General features: G+C 37.4%; 2 protein-coding genes across 2 annotated transcripts in view; both read right to left on the reverse strand.

The window, feature by feature from the left end:
- Positions 1-246: 246 nt before the first annotated feature.
- Positions 247-18,956, reverse strand: part of RBP2 (retinol binding protein 2) — a 30,181-nt gene continuing 11,471 nt past the window's right edge. Inside the window, exons 2-5 of the mRNA XM_061465451.1 lie at positions 8,761-8,855; positions 5,092-5,270; positions 2,151-2,252; positions 247-512 (exon numbers count right to left, since the gene is read on the reverse strand). Coding sequence (XP_061321435.1) covers positions 459-512; positions 2,151-2,252; positions 5,092-5,270; positions 8,761-8,855 — 430 coding nt within the window. The 3' untranslated portion in view covers positions 247-458. The remainder of the gene's footprint in view (positions 513-2,150; positions 2,253-5,091; positions 5,271-8,760; positions 8,856-18,956) is intronic.
- The window catches only part of RBP1 (retinol binding protein 1), a 32,767-nt gene continuing 22,568 nt past the window's right edge, over positions 8,758-18,956 (reverse strand). The window contains exon 3 of the mRNA XM_061465452.1: positions 8,758-8,855. Coding sequence (XP_061321436.1) covers positions 8,823-8,855 — 33 coding nt within the window. The 3' untranslated portion in view covers positions 8,758-8,822. The remainder of the gene's footprint in view (positions 8,856-18,956) is intronic.

Consider the following 18,956-nt stretch of genomic DNA (forward strand, 5'->3'; position numbering starts at 1 on the left):
AGGCCATGTATCATATTCAGTGAGCCATTCTGTTGCCTGAAACTGTGGACTTTGTGATCCAGAACTAAATTAAACAGAAACAGTCCAATGAATGCCCAGTTTTACCCCGTCATCCAAATATATTATAATATTACAGATGTTATGGAGAGATACACTGTGGTCGAGATCATTGTAACTGTTAATTTTCAACTTTGTCACTGCAAAACATTCCTCTGGAAATGATTAAAAATATGTAGGAAAACATAATTTGAAAGACAATTACTTTTATTTAACTCCAGACTGAAATACAAAGGAATTTATGATGTTTGTAACTCTTTGATGTTATTTCTATAAAATGTGTTTGTTTCCATAAACAGGCATAAAATACATTCACAAGGTGGTGTTGAATAATTATTGCAAATCTGGCTTGGTTCTTCTCTTTAGACAAAACATAACAGCATAATGGTGCAGCTTTCTGATCAGTTTTTCTTCTTATATACCTGATGGCACACTTGGTCTTCACATGTCAGTTCCTACAGTATTAAAACAATTAGTCAGTATATAGTGGTACAAGTCATATTTTGAATACGCAGCAGATCCTGCCAGAAATCACTACAACTGAGCCACTGCAATAAAAAGATGTGTTTATGAAGAAGAGAACAGAAAGAATAGTGTATTATATGTAACCAAACAGCAGGCATGCACCACATGTTGCAGTAATTAGATTTTGACAGCTAAACTGAGCTTTAAGAAGCATAAACATGAAAAATGCATAAAAATTGCTCTTTAATGTAAGGCTTTCTCATGCTCTATTGTTAAAACAATATACTGTAATAGTTAATAATTCATGTTACCTCATAATTATGAGAAGCTGTGAAACAAGGAATTAAATAAAAAAAGGAGGATGCTTTGAACAGATGAGGACATTTATTTCAGAGACATGCCCAAACCATCTTTCAGGGGCCAGAACCACACAACATTTTTGCCCAGTGTTGCAACTGATGCTTTCAAGGTTGGCCCACGTGCACATTGCAATGCAGTCAGTTTGGGTAGTCTTCGCATTAGCCCGTGCCAAATCAGACTTTGAAGTGAGCTGCAGCTGGCTTTTTGGCCAGCAATACTGTTTCTGAAGACTTGTACAAATCTACTTGATCTTTCTGTTTCCAACAGTCTTAGCCTGAATCCTGGTGCCAGCATGTAGAACCTTTGTTAGGTCAGGTTTTGAATATGTGTTAAAATAGCATTGAAAAGGTGTACTGAGCAGTTGGCTTTTAGTTAAGTGGCAGACAGTGTTCTTCCATTCATTGTTTTGACCTTCCAAGCATACAGACTTGAGTCAGTGTACCTGGCCATACCAATTACCTGTAGGGCACACTTGTGAAGGAGTAGGTATCTAGAGGTAAATCATGAGAAAGATCAATGAGCTCTGCTCCATAAGCTTTCTCCACCCAGCTATTGCAACATTTAACATTATCATGCCCATTTCTTGATTGCTTTCCCAAGAAACTCTGTAATCATTATCATATGTATCTAGATTTTTGAAATCTTTCTGGACTTCACTTGTTATTTCCTGCACAGGCTCTTCTGGCCTATCTTGCACTCACCTCATTTAGCTTTGGGCTCCAGCTTACTAACTCAGATGTATGAATGTTTCAACTTTTTTCTTGTACTAGAACACAATAATTGCAGTGTAGCTTGTTTGCAGGATCCTCTTGAATACTGAGCAGTTTCTGATCTGTATTACACCACAGTACACTAAAATCGCATAGTGCTTCTTCCAGAACAAAGATGGCATTTTTCTTGCAATCTGTCCCATACGGTTTGGGTTTTTTGGGGGGTTTTGGTTTGTTGGGTTTATTTTTCCTACCACCAATGATATAAGAATGAGCTGATGTTAGAGGTGCAATGTAACAAAAAGGGTTAATAGCTGAAGGGCAGTGGACTGGAGCAAAAAAACCCTCTGAAGGATTATGACTTAACTGGGAGCAAGTAGAAAGAAACTGAGCATTCCTGACTTGTAGCAGAGGAGGAATTTCCCCAGAGCTCAGTAACAGGAGCTGTCTAAATAAAGACCATTCAAACTAGAACAAGTAACAAACTTCTTGAAATGGAAAACCACACTTTGTTGCAGTGTCAGTTATGTACTACGAAGTCTGTGTAGCAGCCCTTACCAGATGCAGTAGGTCTCCTTCAATCCAGTGCTTCCATCCCCTGTTTTTCTTTTCACCTTTCTGAACACACACCAGTTTGTCACCATCCCAGGTCACTAGCGTCTGCATGAATCAGATAATTAACTCAGATATGTTATCAGGAAGTTTATCAATACATGAAAATAAGCTTAATCAAACAATTAGAAGACACAATTCCCTACCATTCCCCACCTTCATCCTAAAAGCCCCCAAAGCAGACATTCAATCAAAACCTGGATGCATTCAAGATGACAAGAGGATTTTGATGTGAAGCTTTTACAGGGCTTTGTTGTCATTTCCATGCATTTCTTCACATACATGAATATAAAGTGTCATACTATCTAGTGACTTGCTGGGTGAATTAACACTTGTGCTGCGAATGCAAACTGTCTTTTTATTTTCTTGCCATTTAAAGCCATTAATAAAAAGATTAGAAGTCTTGATGAGTGAAGACGTGGGGCTTATACCAACTAGTGCGGTGCTAACACCTTTTCTAGCTCTGCAACAAATAACAAATGGAAGTGTATGTTAATACAATCTCATGCAATAAATTTATTTTTATATTGTCTTGCACTTTCACAAATGACCTTTAAAGATCATAAGCCGGACAACATGCTCTAGCTGACCCTGCTTGAGCAGACTAGGTGATGTCAAGAAGTCCCTTCCATCCTCAGCCATTTCATGATCTGGTGTGATTCAGTCTATCACTAGTAAACAGGATAGTGGGCATGCTGATCCTTGTCCAGGAGCAGGATGACCATATCTGTAACAAAAATTTCTCTTTACGGGCTAAATTATCTACTCAGATAAAGTAGAGTACATTCAAAGCAGCTTTGACTTGTTCTAGATTTGAACCACTGTACTGTAGGGAGGCATTTAAACATGTATCACAGGCAAATCCTCATCGGAGACCAGTTACAATCAGTGGAAGTTCAGTTATTAAAAAGCTCCCTGAGTATTGGGAGCTTAATTTATTTTCTAGTTCAGCACTGGGAGATTTATTTCTCTTTTGAGGGAGCTTTCTATTAATAACAAGACAAAACTCATTCCATTTCAGTTAACTTTTTTCTTATTTACGGAGTTCTTAAGCTACATGCTCTTTAAATTATCCATGCCCTCTTTACATTTAAATGCTGCTTAGCAGTTTCATTACCTTCATCTACTTTCAATGTGTCTGAGGCATTGTTTTGTTAATAAAATGACCAGAAAATTCCTTTATAGCAGTCCAGAAAATAATGGCATGACTTGCTTCCTTGTGTTCCTCTCCTCTTGTTTAGAGACAAGTAATGTGAATTGTTTAGGAAAGAGTATTAGGCAAAAACGGTTAAGCCCAGTAGGGTTATAAATGTACAAGCTGTGTTCCCATCCTTCCTTCCAAATATCTGATAATGAAGAGGAGAGTCTGCAAATGAAATGATTTTGCACAGAAAGGCAATAGCTTTGATAGTGGTGAAGAGCACTAGAGTCTAAAGTTTTGAAGAGTGGTGCAACTAGTGAGTCCTTAGATACTCAGTAATGCCTTCAACTGATCTAAAGAGATGTGGGAGCAATGTTTCAAAGCATAAGGTCTGTCACAGGAATATGTCCCACCCAGTGCAAAAGAATGGGTCTTACAATTTCGTGGCTTGCAGTGCTGTGAATGAGAAGTAATTTGGAAGAAGTAGTAGGAATTACACTGGATCATGTTTGAGAATGAAAAGCGATCCACAGTGAATAAACAATGTCTTCTGTTTAATTTGTGCCACTCTAGTGAAGGATAATGTGAGTTCAAATGTAAACATGTCCTGTATGCTGCCAATTTCCTGTGGCAATTGCCAAAACAGAACAGGTCTTGTTGACAGTGAGCTTTGATACCAGCCTCTCAGAGTTTGGCAACAAGTTCCAAAACCTTGTTTATTGAGAAACTTTGATGGAAAAGACAGCATATGTTTGGAGAAGAGCAAGAGAGCTGAGCTTAGAGGAAGAATAAAACTGCAGTAATTGGCAGAGGAGTTGATAGGGATAGATTCAGTGAGTGATGACAAAGGCAGGTGATGCAAGATTAGGAAGACTGATGGGGAAAGTCTGTGGAAATTAAAGATCTATTGGCCTTTCTACCTTTGAGAATCTTCTTTAAGTATTTTAGGGGTGACAAGAGAGTAAAACAGAAGCAGTATTGGTACAGAAACTTGACTAATACACAATATGGTCCTTGATCCAAACGTTACTTCTCTGCATATCTCACTGAAAAGTGTATGAACATATGCCCACAGTTTCCTAAGGGAATTTTGAGCTCAGGTTACTCCTATAATCCTAAAGGTATTAAAGCATGCACTGCTGTGCATCCTTGCCCGTCTGCCACTGCCAGTAGGCCTGCCACCTGTATCAGTGGCAGCTATGGCTCATGTTTTGGTCTTGTCCCTTCCCAGAGCTCCCTTAAGGTTAATAGCTGAGAGCAGGTCTATTTTTAACAGTGTCCAACTGTTAAACTGTCCAGCTGAGCCTGAGCAGGCTCAGATGGAAAACACAGTGTGAACCTTGTCACTCAGAACTGAGAATTTATACTGAGTCACAGAAAGTCCTCGATTCAAATGGATGGATTTATAGTTTCAGGAAGGAAGATAAATAGGTCAAAATGCAGTTTTGCTACTTTCTAAATACATAAAGGTGTATCAGAAAAAAGCTGGAAAAATCTCCTACTAGAAAAACGTGTAATTAATGATTGTCCTCATGTAGCCGAGTAACCATCCTGATTTGCATTTGGAATAAATGCTTGTAGCAGGAAAGAAAACTGTCCCAAGATGCAAATTATTTCTGCTTTATAAAAATCCCCTGATGTTTATAAATATTGTGGGGGCTTTTTCATGTATTCAGCTGATTTTTGCAACTGCTCTCTCCTGGTGCTGGCTGTACTGTAAACAGATACAAGGCACCAAACTCTTACCTTTACCACTCGATTATCCAGGCCTTTGGTGTGCTCTTCGAACTCCACTCCCACAGTGTAATTCAGTTCATAGTTTCTGAAAGTACTGAGTGTTTTTGTTTTGAAGTTATCACCATCCTGAACAATCTCCTTTGTTTGTTTCAAATGTTTTGCAATCTTACGAGTTGCAAAATCAATACCTGCCATAAAACAGAGAAGAGAGTATCATAATGAAAAGTCCCATATTTTCTACCAAAAATAAAACCCCACAGCACTTATATTCATACATAAAAAAAATGCCAACACATTAGGTGTGGAACGGAGTTCCACAAATGATACTTTTACCTGCAACATTTTGTAGAGAAAATGATCACTCCAAATAAAAATGATTTTGTGTTTGTGAGTAGACTTTCAACTTGAGGATCTTCCACTGATGATAAATTTACTTATTAACAGGATATCTGTGGGAATGTTGTGAGCTGAGTTACAACATACAACCAGTAGTGAATCCCAAATCTCCAATTTTTTTGAGGATGTGGAACCTTGCTATTAGATGGACTTTTTGGCTGCAAGAAGCTCTGGGGTGCCAGGAATGCTATTATCACTTTATGCCTGGGAGCCATTCTCTTGTTTTCTGTAAGCATGCAGTGTAAGTCATGTAGCACCTCACATGTGAGGGTGCTGGTGTGTGTCCTGCAGGGTTAAAAATGTTGGCCGCCCCCAAAAGAAGAATCTCAAAATAATATTCTTTTTTAGAAAATAAGCATGTTAGAATGAGTATGTAACCAAGGGGATTTTGGCATAGAATCATAGAATGGCTGGGGCTGGAAAGGACCTTAAGGTCATCTAGTTCCAATCCCCTGCCACATGCAGGGCCACCTCACACTAAACCATATCACCCAAGACTCTGTCCAACCAGGCCTTGAACACTGCCAGGAATGGAGCATTTGCCAGTTCTTTGGGACACCTGTGCCAGTGCCTCACCACCCTCACAGTAAAGAACTTCTTTATATCTAACCTGAAATTCCTCTGTTTTAGTTTGAACCCATTGCCCCTTTAGTCCCTGATGATGAGTCCCTCTCCGGTATCCTTGTAAATGATGATAATTGCATTGTAAATGTTACTTTCAAGATGAACCTATAGTCTGTGGAACTATATAAGAGGTTAATTAATTTTAAAATATTGAAAATTATTCAAATGAAAAAAATAAGCAATGAAATAAAAGTATGACTTATCCTCTACTGGTAGACAGCAGACGCAGAGATGAGGTGTAGTTTAGATGTTAAAGGGTGACGAATTACAAGCCAAGAGTAGAAGTATCTAAGTACAGCATTTGATAGTTCCTATTTAATATTCTGTCACTATTTTATGCAGAACTGATCTCCTTAACATCCTTATTTTGTTCATGAAGGAGACTGACATTAGAATGTAAACAACTGGTTGCAACTGAATGCATTGAAAGTTTCCAAACGGAGAATATATATTGCTACAACGACAGTTTGCCCCAGATAATCCACCTAGCGCCATCTGCAATAAATATTTCTGACCAGCTAACAGTGAATCTTGTTATGGTGCTATATGCAAACAAAATAATCTCACATGCTTCTGCAAGAGATTGAAAACTGCTTTTGATTTGTTAGCCATCTTTTAGTGGTTTAATCATTGGCAGCTCAGCAATGCCACATACTAATGGAGCCTTTTTTTGGTGGGGTGGATTCATTATACTACTTGTGAAGTACTAATCGAGATGAGTACAAGGATTGGCTTGAAAAAAAATTATTACTTTTTAACATGGGGAATAATGTTCTTGTTCAATATTTATATTCAAGACTTCTTGGGTATATTTTATCTGTTGGGGTGGATTAGAGGTACCTCTGGGTCTGATTTATAGCCAGGTATCATAAAATCTTATTCCCTCTGAGGAAAAAATATGTCTAAACTTCCAAAGAATTGCTATTTCTGACTAATATATTAGTCTTGTAGCTCCTGGAGAAAAATCAGGGGAGGTTTTATTAAAGCATGGTTTTCATAACTGCATTTTGAACAATACAAGCAATAAAAATGATATGTTGTTCTATTCTAGTAGATTAAAATACTTTGTAGCATGCTTATGATAAAATCAAAGTTTCTGGCTTAAAGGGCAAAAGTATTCTTTAATTAAAGTATAGAAATGCATCTGCATTAATTAAAAGGATGGATGAATTTCAACAAACCAAAATCACATTGTGCCTTGAACCTGACCACTTTAATGCTTAAAATATCAACCTCATGTGTATTGTGAGAAACAGAGCAGAAGAATATCTTTTCACCCTTTCCATGTAATTTCCTTCCACTCAGAGAATCACCTATAGCCAAATGCATCTCTGCATTGATTCTGGTGGTGGGTTTGTTTTTTTTTTTTTTTGCAGTGTTTAATTAGTATAACTTACAAAATCTATATGTGTGTATATGCAAAAACCCCCATCGTGTACTTAGGAAGGGCCAGCTCCAGACAACTTCTCATGCATGTATAAATCTAACTCCCCTCTTTTTTTGCTGGTTTTGGAGTGCAGCTGTATTACTGCAGTAATGAGAAGGTGGTAACTGTTCTTCCAGTGCCAATCCAGACTGCACTGAAGAAATTCTTGAGAAATGGTGATGTCTTCTATTATTTCTTCTTTTCAGCAAATCAAAGTCTACATCTTTGCTAACCTAAGTAGAGGAAGGATTTCCTGCGCGCTACTTAGATAATCATAATGACCCAGAGCAAAAAGCTTATGCCTTTATGGGAACAAAAATGCTTAGAAGGCATTTTATGTTGAAAATAATAGGTGCAGCACAAGAAAACATTTCTCTCCTAAAATCAGCTCAGTCATTACAAAAATTGAGTCTATCAGTGTGGGGAAAAATAAATCTACAAACAACAAAAACTTGATATGAACACACATGAACTTGCATTCAGTTGACAATATACTAGCATCTACAAGCAATATCCTGTACAATGGATGCACAAACTGTAGCTATCAGGCCTCTAATGCAAAAGAGGCTAACAGAGTAGTAATATAAGTTGCCTGAAGAGCAGAACATCTCTTTTTGCATGTAAACATACATTGTCATCAATGATGGTGCTAGGCAAGTGGAATTAAGCTTAGTTAACCATGCAAACCTATCTTCAAGAAATCCTGTGACCTAAGCCTCCTTGCTGTGTATGGACTCCTACAGAAGTTGTCAGAAATATCTGCCCATGCGGCTTTAATTCTTTTTAAAGGCTTATTTCACCTTTATCATCCAACTGGTACGTAGGATTTCTACTACTTCGAAGCATTAATTACTAAACACTGTAATTACTTTAGGGACATAGACTATCCCATCTTTAACAGAGCCGACCAGGTTGTGATTTGACTGTTAAAATAAGTATATACCAGGAGTAAAAAATATTTATAATTTCTCTATCAGAAATATCTGTATCATTTCTTTTTCCCCATCTATACCTGGCTTTTCATTCATTTAAATAATGACTAATACGTTTGACTACAGCTCTTCTCTTGTTTATACTTAGATCACAGTAATTATATCACTTTTCTGAACTTTTAATGTGATTAGAGAAACCCTTATGTCACAATGCACAGAAATAGTCTCATTAATTTTTAGGAGGATTTTACTTATAATTGAAACATTTTTTCTTTATATAGTTAATATTTTTTCATTTACCTAAAGCAACCATGTAGCCTTCAAAGTTTTCATTGCTTTCCATTTCCCACGTCCCATTGTAATCAGCAGGCATGGTGGCAAGAGCTGAAAACCAACTGCAGATCAAAAGGTGGAGCTGGAAACAGGATCTGCTAAGAGGATGTTTTATAAACCTTTTCATATCTTTTATTTTTAATAAGGTTTATGGTTTTGTAGATAATGCAGTTTAAGGGTCAGGGTGACAACCCCAGAAAACTTTGCCTCCATTAACAAAGTTCACTTGAACAGCTGGCAGATGCTGAACACTCTGAAATATGTAGTCATACAGGATATGATTTTACAGTGACCTTTGTAAAGAACCACTAGCTATTATGGGATACCTTTGAAATATAGTGAACAGAATGGCAAATTATACAACCCAGTTAAAGTTTCCAAGGTGAATTCTCTTTGAGTTCCTTTCCATGTCACATTTCCCTGTGAAGAACCAGTCTTACAGAGCTGACACTCCCAGGACTCCCATTAATGGGAGTCTTGAAAGTGCAACAAATGCAAGGTAGGGCAGAAAAAGGAATACTTCTGTTGAAAATACTTTAGTTTTCTTCTGATTTTCTAAATATCTGTATATCAATAGCTACATTTTAGTTTTAATTTATCAACAAGTTAGCAAATGTTTAGTAACTCAAAATCAGTCATAATTATATCAGTCCTACCCTAAAAAGGATATTTTAATTACTCCTAAACGTAGCAGTTTGTGTTAGAGAGGTATTTTTCATCCAGCAGCATTACACTGTTGTGTGGAAAAGCAGATTTCAGTTGTGCAAATAAATACATTTGGAATTTGTCTGAATGGAGAATCTGAACATGTAGTGGAACTTTATCAGAATTTAAAGTAAGTACTAAAGGCAAATTATTACAAGTTAAAGTTTTAAATTCTTTGTCTTTCATTAGCCAAGGTAACTTATAGAAGTGATCAAGAGTCCAAAACTCCTTGATTTTCCTTTCTCTTCTTTCCCTCTCTCTTTTTTTTATGGGACTATTATTAAAAATTTTACCAGAAAAGTATTAAAATCTTAAACTTTAACTCAGAAAAAAAGTAAATTGTGTTACTGATCTTATGATATCTCCTTTACATTTCATTAAAAAAAAAAAATTAATGTAAAATTCCATAAATGCTGAAAAAAGGGATTAAAAAAACCAAACAACAAACCACTAAAAAAAGTTGAGAGTTTCTGGGAGCTCAGTTCTTCAAATGTCCTTGTTTGATACTTAAGGAGCTAATTTAAGAGAAGGAAAAGAAGGCTCTTGATCTATACATATAGGACATATTAAGAAGGCTTTCAATCAGGTATGAGACAAAGGCTCAAGGAACTGCAGTTACTGTTAAAGTTTCTTTGTGATGCACATAGGAAGATACCTGCATCCTTACCTGTATAATTTATCTATAGACCAGTGAAATTCGTAATCACTGAAATCTTTAATTAGGTAGAGGTTGCTTACTCAAACATATGCCTTTTTTCAAGCACAGTTTATTTGTCTGAACACATTTACTTCTGCATTTCCTTTCACTATAAGAATTTCTAGGTGGAACACTATGAGTGATGTTACGTTGAAAGGGAAATTTGCAAATCTTTGTGCTTAAAACATTGTTCTGTAGTGATATTATGCAATACTTATGCAATAAGTTTGATTTTCTATATCTTTGTGTACTTTCTTTTTTAGCCTCTACATTAATATATACATTCTTATTATTTATACATTTTATGTATATGCTAAAAGATTCTATAAAAGACAAAAAAAAAAAAAGATGCTATTGCTCAAGTCAGTCACTCACAACCACTCAAATTAAGCAGTGTAAGCAACATCACTTCCCTACACACCTAATAATCTTCACGTGCATTATCATACTGGTTTTCCAACTAGAAGTTATTCTCACCTTCAGTGTACTAAAGGGATGATGTCCAGTTTATGAACAGGTACTCAAATGTTTTTACCTTCTATCTTCAAATGCCTAGTGGTAGATTTATGAGGAACGAATCAGATTGACTGTCTACAGCCACCTTCTAAAATCAGAGCATATGCTAGCAGCTCACAGTGAGACATTTTATATGCTCATTGGTTTTAGATCTCAAGTAGTTTGCTTTGTATGTATGAGTCAGTTTGCTAAAATGTGGAAGTGACTGAAGCTGTATCTTGTGATGATCAACAATTAACACTCATTAACAACTAGCAAAAAATAGTTCTATAGCTGTAGATATGTAGAGGTAGGCACATTCAGAGACAATCATGAGATTAGAACATCCTTTATGTATAAGGCCATAATTTACAGCATACACATATAATCATACAGGTTTTCACAATGATACTTTGTTTATGCCTATTCCTTATTATTTCTTTAAATAGCTGTTTTTTTTCAGCATGTGTATTATGTAAACTCCAGATTAGGAGTTCTCTAAGCATAAATTTGTCCATCAGCCTGAAAAAGCTCTTTTGAGCCTTTTCAGGTAAACATGCAACTAGGAGGTTTACAGACACTAAATTGAACCAATTCAAAGAACTGACTAAGCAGGGAATTAATAAAACATGAAATATTGACTTGACAGAGCCCCGAGATTGTTCATGAGCTTTTAAAGAATGGTGTGTTAGGGTTCACAGAAAGAACTTTCAGTTTAGGAATCAATATTTTGATAAGTGAGTAAAACCTCTACCACATTCAGGTGTCTGCCTAAATCATATGGAGCCAAGAAACAGTATAGAGGCTGTTAACACGGTTTTGTTTTAAAGGCTTACGTGGATAATTGAAGCCTGCAAATCACCAATCCACTGTATCCTCAGCATTCTCTGGTCTATGCCTTGCTAGTTACAGTGGCCTGCCCCTTGCCACATTCCAGCTTTAAAATATAGACTTATAATCCACTTCAAATCTTAGAAATTATTCCATTTGCTCTGTGTTTATTGTCTTTATACTGCATACATGGAGACAGACTGTCAAAATGGCAAAGCAATATTTCCTTTCTATGCCATAAGTTTGGGGAAATTAAGAAAGGTGCTGGGTCCTAATCATCATGATTATTTTTTTCTCAGCATCCTTTTCTTGCAAGACCAGCAGTAATATCACAAGGGATGCCATGTATATAGCATGTGTTGAACCCTGGGAACTGGGGCAGATTAGTGTTTTCTTCAGGTTTTCCTATATGTGTGTTAAAAGCCAAAGCTCTGAACTCATAATTTGTGTGTGAGGTTTTAACGCAAGGATGAGTTTCATGGCTGAGTAGTAAGAGCTTGGAAATAAAGTGAAGTCATGAAAAAGCTGAAGACTTCAGTTAAAAGCCCAAGAAACTTTTTTAGTCTCTATTTGTGTGTGAAGATAAAAAGATGCTTTTCTTGCCTCTGTCCTACAAATCTCTACTAATCTGTGGCAATTATAAATAAAAAAAATCTCATAGGAAGAGCCAAAACTGACAAGATTTAAAACTGAGTCCCAAATGTTGCTGTGGAATGAGTCAGCAGCCATGGAGGCTACTTCTAACACTTGCCTCCAGTTTCTCTCACTGTAGCTGAGACTTGCCCAGAAGAGCAATCCTATATGGGCAGCTGAACCAAGTTCAGCCTTCTTGCAATCTGAAATAGCTGGTGCTACACTCTCCCTGTGAAATGTTATGCTGTAAAGCACTGTTAGGAGCACTATATAAAGAACAGTGCTACTGGTCAAACAGAATCTTTTCTGTAAACATTTGGCATGGTATTTTAAAGAGATGGTAGCATCCTTCCCACTCTGTACTCACCTCATTTAATTTCCCTTTTACATTATCTAATATACATATATAACATAGGAGAAAAATGCCTTGTACTCCCCCGATCAGCCCCTACACTCCTCATGCTTGACAGCTGGGACTTTTGCCTATAGTTATTTGATTGCTGTTTAACACACAGAAATATGGCAAGCTGCATAAGTCGTTCTTAGCAACTGAATTCCCCTGCAGGATTCAGACAGAAGCAACATGGTCACAGACACCTATTATTATTTTTAACTTGTTAGCACATGTGCACTCCCAAGGTTTATTTTTGCTTTTAAGAAAATTAATCACTCAAAATGTATTCAGTGATGGCTGCTACAGCAAAAACTGTCAGAGGCACCATCTCACCATGCTCAGGGCTATGTTCTGCGCAAATATGAGTAGTCATATTATGCAGCTAAAAATAAGTTGGAGGAAAACAATGCTTCTGGTCAGTGTGTAAGATGACTTGCAGGCCATGGGGATTCAGCTGGGTGAAGACAGGCATCAGCTATTGTGTAGAGAATTCACTAAGCGTAAGGAGGATTAGGAGAGACGTACAGCAGGAGAGCACAGAATTTGCAGAATGGTTTGGGTTGGGAGGGACCTTAACATCATCCAGTTCCAAACCCCTGCCATATGCAGGGACACCTTCCACTAGATCAGGTTGCCCAAAGCCGCGTCCGACCTGGCCTTGAACACTGCCAGGGATGGAGCATTGAGAACTTCCTTGGGCAACCAGTACCAGTACTTCACCACCCTCATAGTGAAGAACTTCTTTCTTATATCCAACCTAAATCTCCCCTGTTTAAGTCTAAACCCATCACCCCTTGCCCTATCGTTGCAGTCCCAGATGAAGACTTCTTGGCCAGCAATCCTGTAGGTCCCCTTCAGATACTGGAAGCTCCTCTGAGGTCTCCACACAGCTTCTCTTTTCCAGGCTCTTCTCCAATTTTCCTAGCCTTTCTTCATGCCCCCTTAACACCTTCATGGGCTCAGCAAATAGTCTTTGACCCCAGTTGTTACTAGTTGCCCTCCGCAAATATCAGATGGCGCTGAACTTTAAAGCCAAAACATATCTGCAGGAACAAACTTGACTTTGACACCCGAGAGAAGGGAGAATTCCTCCATTCACTTCTCAGTAGAAGAACATGTCTGACATCTTCTTCTCAGTGAGGGTGACGGAACACTGGAACAGGCTGCCCAGGGAGGTTGTGAAGTCTCCTTCCCTGGAGACATTCAAAACCCGCCTGGACACATTCCTGTGTAACATTATCTAGGTGTTCCTGCTCCGGCAGGGGGATTGGACTAGATGATCTTTCGAGGTCCCTTCCAATCTCTAGCATACTGTGTGATACTGTGATACTGTGATCTTGTTGACAGAACAGCAGGGACAGGCTACAAAAGCTGTGGTGGTGGGAGGATGTAAACAGAACATGCACTTCATGACAGTTTAACAAATTTCATGTTTACCTTCAGTTTAAGCACAGATGCACAAAAATACATTTTTAATCATTCTTTTAGAAATAAAATTATTTGCTTTCTGCCACTGGATATTTTTTTTCTCTTTTTTTTTTTTTTTTTTCCAGTCAATGACTTTCTCCAGCCATTCTTATCTCTTGTTCGACCTACTCTTGGTGATGGAATTGGATGAAGATGTTACACACTGTTAAATAGAAGCCTTCCTCCTCTCTAACCAAGGACTTTGGCTTAGCTTTTAGAGGCTTCATAATGTCACTAGTGATCATGTTACTGAGTTTAATAATAACAAAATATCCCCCAGTGGATCCTACTGGCTTGAGAACTCAGTTTGAAGTGGCTTGCATTATGAAAAATTATGCTGTAGAGAAATAATAGCCAATAGATAAAGCTGACCTTGATTTTCCAGATAAATGGGCAACGCTGAATATATTTGTCCCTTAATTCTCCTGAGCACTTATTCGATGGTCTTTATCCACAGACTCCAAGGAAGCAGGTAAAAATCATTAGCCTTTGTAAAATCAGAAAAGCTTAGGGAGCAACATGATTTCATGAAGGTCATGAAATAAGCCACTAGTCAGAGCAAGTTAGCAAGTATAGCCCTTTCTGTTATCCACTAAAGCATGCTTCATCCTTGACTAACATCAGTGTAGATTGAAAACCTGAACTCAGTTGAAGTGCTTTTGTCATTGCCATTAAGGCTGCCTAAGTTTTTCCCCTCAAAGATTTGTTCAGGATCTGAATTCCCTGCATGAGCTATGCATTAATATCTGTAACTGTAATCTATAACTTAATTGTATTTACTCTGTGGCAAAGTCTTGTAATTGCAGCTGCCACTTCTTATCTTCATCAGATAAAGGCTGCATTGCTCAGACATTGAACTGGAATACTGATAGATGGCTTTTGAATTAAAAGAATCTATAGAAAGCAGTGTGAGGGGTTTTTTTCTTCCATGACAAGCAAATTTCGCTAAGAAAATGTGTATTTCCTTTAGCTTGCTCATGCCTGACCATAAAAGCTGACATGTCAGTTTAATGCAGGGTCTCATCCATTAGAATAATGCTGTAAAGATTCAAGGAGAAAATAGTCCTTTCACCTCATCTGGAGGTCACTTTATAGGAATACTTTCAAATAGCTCAGTCCTCAAGTTTTCACATACTTCATAAGTGATATAATTTGATGAAAGATTTTGCTTAAAGTTCTAGAATCCAGATGAAAAGAAAAAGTCACATCAACTGCTGCAATTAGTGCACAATATTGATATCACTGAAGCCATTTAGAAAATGACTGAAATCATTCTTGCAATAACCTTAAAAACCTAAAGCCACTCTCCCAGACACACTGTAAATTAAGTCCAGATGTATTGATGAAGGCCCACAATAATATTCTGCCTGTTTGTTTTCTTTCACTGTGTTGCTACCAGTGCAGAGCAGTTACAGAACTGTTATTCTACTGTAGAAAAATTCCTAGATAGCTGAGTGTATCTATTTCCTGAATGCTTTCTTTTTTTGCCATAAATCAGGTTTACTCCTTCAAGTAGGAGAAAAAGTACTAGCTCAGTAACCCAGAAGCAAAATCTTCCACGTAACTGAATGCTATCATCCTGTGTTGTTGCCTATCTCTTAGAACAGAGGTATGAGCCTCTTATTTCCTGTTGATTATGGAATGCTCTGTATTGTAAAACTCATAAATTTATTCATTGCACAGTGTGTATGGTTATTCTTTTCTGCCTCCGTCTTCAGCTCCACAACAGCACTCCTGCTGTCGGAAAGCCTCTGGCTTCATTCTGCCGTATCCTACCGGAGAAACAAAGCCAATGTTTAATTCTCCAGCGCAACCTGGAATGTAATAAAAAATAATTTGGTGTAGTAACAGTGGTGTTTGGATCTTTGTAGTGCATTTCTAGCTTTAATTTGGCAATTGTTTGATAAAAATAGCAGTGAAGATGAAAATTTGTAGTAATATTTTTAAAAATGTATTTTAAAAAATCCAAATGTCATCTGATATGTTTAAATGAATCGGTATACTCTGTGTTATGGAAATGCAACACACTTGACACTGCAAGATGGCTCTTAAAGCATGTATATAACCAGTCCATTGCAGAATCCTTGGTGGTAAACCAGGCAGTATAACTCAGGACACATTGCTGAAGTTAAGATTACTCCCAGATATCTGAAGGGATAGGTTCTTCATAGCGGTGTTGCCATGTGGCTTCAGGAACTAGATGCATATGCATGCAAAGTAGGGTGAAGGCTTGTTTATATCTGATTTATTGATGTTACCACTTGATGTCTAAATTGACATAGGGAATTGATAAATATGGTCATTTCAGTTTTTGATAAAAAGCACCAACTACATTTAATGGAGAAGAAGATACAGATGAAAACACATTTTCTTAAATTGTATATTTTAGAAGAAAATTTATATGTGTAGATGTCAATATTCATATATATATACATATGCATACAGATAGATATACATACCTACACATACACATACATGTAACAGGCTTTCACAAGAAGAATAAAATGAAAGAGAAAAAGAATTGAAATAGGTGATACCCAAGTTAAAAAACTGAGGCCTAAATACAATCTCAGGTTAGGAAAGGTTTCCCCAGAAATTTGGAGTGATATCATCATGATACATTTCTTTAGCTTATACGCAAATAGGAAGGATGGAAGAAAGAAAGAAAGGAAGGGAGGGAAGGGGAGGCAAGGGAAGGGAAGGGAAGGGAAAAGGGGATAAGGGGTAAAAAGGGAGGGAGGCAGGCAGGCAGGCAGGCAAAGACAGAATCATTATTAATGCTTTTTTATCTGTATTAATGTATGAATGTATTAATACTGTATTAATGTATTAATGCATTTTTATCTGTAATCAACTGTAAAATTAGTGTAACAGCTTGCCTAGGATGTTGCCAAAAAACCTGAAGGCAGCTGAATGAATAAGGCAGACAAAGCATCTTTACCTCTGCCTTGCTAAAGCTGTTTGGTACACAGCGCAAAAAGGAAAGTATCACTCTGGTCTCCAGAGATGTTTCCCACTTGCCCATTTCAGACTGTATCTGAATTTATAGTTCATAGCTGTTTGGCTTCAATTCGATTGTGTGAGAGTTTACAGATGATCTGAGGTTTGAGCAGAGGGAAAAACAATATGGAAACAAATGTATCCTTTTTATAGACATAGACACAGGCTGTGAGCTGTGTGAAAGCAGTGCAAGTGCAGTGTCAGCTTTGGCCCTTGGGATAGCAACAATGAAAAAACAGCTTGAGCTGGGAAGTGTTTCTTCAATACTAAGATGAGCCCTTATGAGAAGTATCCTTTCGTGGCAGCGGGAAAACAAAATCCTATGCTGGAATATAGATAACTGGGTAGTTTTCTACTTGCCAAACATAAACAGAAGTCTTTGTAGTAAGCTATAGATCTATTAGAATTATGTTTATCATTGCCTTTGTTGCTAGCAAAAGACCACCCTGTCAGAGAAATGAAAGTATATTGGTTATCAGGGTATTGTGCTCCATTGCTTCCAAGTTAAATGTTGAACTTTCTAGGGAAAGAATTAGCTGTTACAAAGAGATTGCAACGAATGGCCATTTAAAGGTAGAAAAAACAAGTCTGTTATCAAAATATTCATCATGAGAGGGGAAAAAAAAAATCCGTTTTCCTCCTTGTTATTAATATAGCTACATCTTCAACCAGCAGTTCTGAGGATTCAAATAGCACCATGTTGTAACAGTGACAGTGGCAAAGTACAACATGGCTGGAAGGTGTGTGAGCCCTACTAATGGACAGTTGTGAAATTGCTTTACGCCTGCCATACATTGGAATATGTTCGTTGCCTTCAAAGGCTGATTTGCTATCTCTGTTCAGCAGCATATCCTTCACTTGTGAGTAAAGGTTATATTACTTCGTGGCAATCAGAGATATCTGAAGTTTCAAAGAAGACATTGTATCATTATTATAAATGTTTATATGGTGGCTATTAAATGACCATTCATTAGACTGAGCCTCTAATGGGGTGCTCTGAAAGTTCAGATTATCAAAAGCAGCCCAAAACTGTTCTTCCCCCCCCCCCCCCCCCCGATAGTTTTCAAGGCTGAGTAATCTGCCTTTTATCTAGCCAGCAAATCTACATCACTTTTTGCTTTCTGTCAGTGGATAGCATTGTGTTTAAAGAGTTTTCATATCAATGCAGAGATCTCAGTACCTTGCAGAATCCCATTTGAGCACATTTGCAAGGCTGACAGTTGATTGAGTTTAGATATCTAATTACAGCAAGTAAAAATATCTGCATTGATCTTAAACAGGTAAATACCTGCTTCTGAAATCCTTGGTGCAGTTACAGGGAATTTTTCTATCCTTTCAACAATAAAAAAAGGAACAAAAAAAAGTGTTATTTCAGCAGATACTTGGATTATGAAGAGATCAGATTATCAGCAAATAGGCACCATAATCACCCATGGAACAGCTCTACAAGGCTGAAACGGCTAAAAATAAGGAACATTTGCACTAGAAAGGAAATGAAGGAAGAGAAATCTTCTTGCTTTGTCCAAGCTGTTTCATGAAAACCTCTTTTTGTCCGATAGAATGCACATTTTGCACAACAGCACATAACAAGCTCCAAAAATGTACTAGCAAGTCCAGGAAGAGCTTTACTTCACAAAGAAGTAACTCTCATGATAGATGCCCTTTTCTGTGGATACCTATTACCTGTGGGTTTATTCTTTTTACAGACATTTTTAGGAGGAAGAATTAACAGGCAAGGTAAGAAGTTTGCCACTCTGTATTTAGGCACATGATTCAGTGTCTTGAGGTTTTAAGCTTCAGAGATGAAGTGGAGTGAATCTTTGGTCAGTTCTGTTATTGAAAGCTGTATTTATTTTGCTATTGATGAGTTTGTTGTTATAGGGCTTTGTTTTCATTGTGCAAAGGGGACCTGAAAGAACAATATTGTTTGTTTTAACTGGG

The sequence above is a fragment of the Pezoporus flaviventris genome, unplaced genomic scaffold (assembly GCF_033815535.1).
Source record: "Pezoporus flaviventris isolate CSIRO_AGI_PZ_B2104156 unplaced genomic scaffold, CSIRO_AGI_Pfla_v1 ptg000040l, whole genome shotgun sequence".
NCBI lineage: Eukaryota > Metazoa > Chordata > Aves > Psittaciformes > Psittacidae > Pezoporus > Pezoporus flaviventris.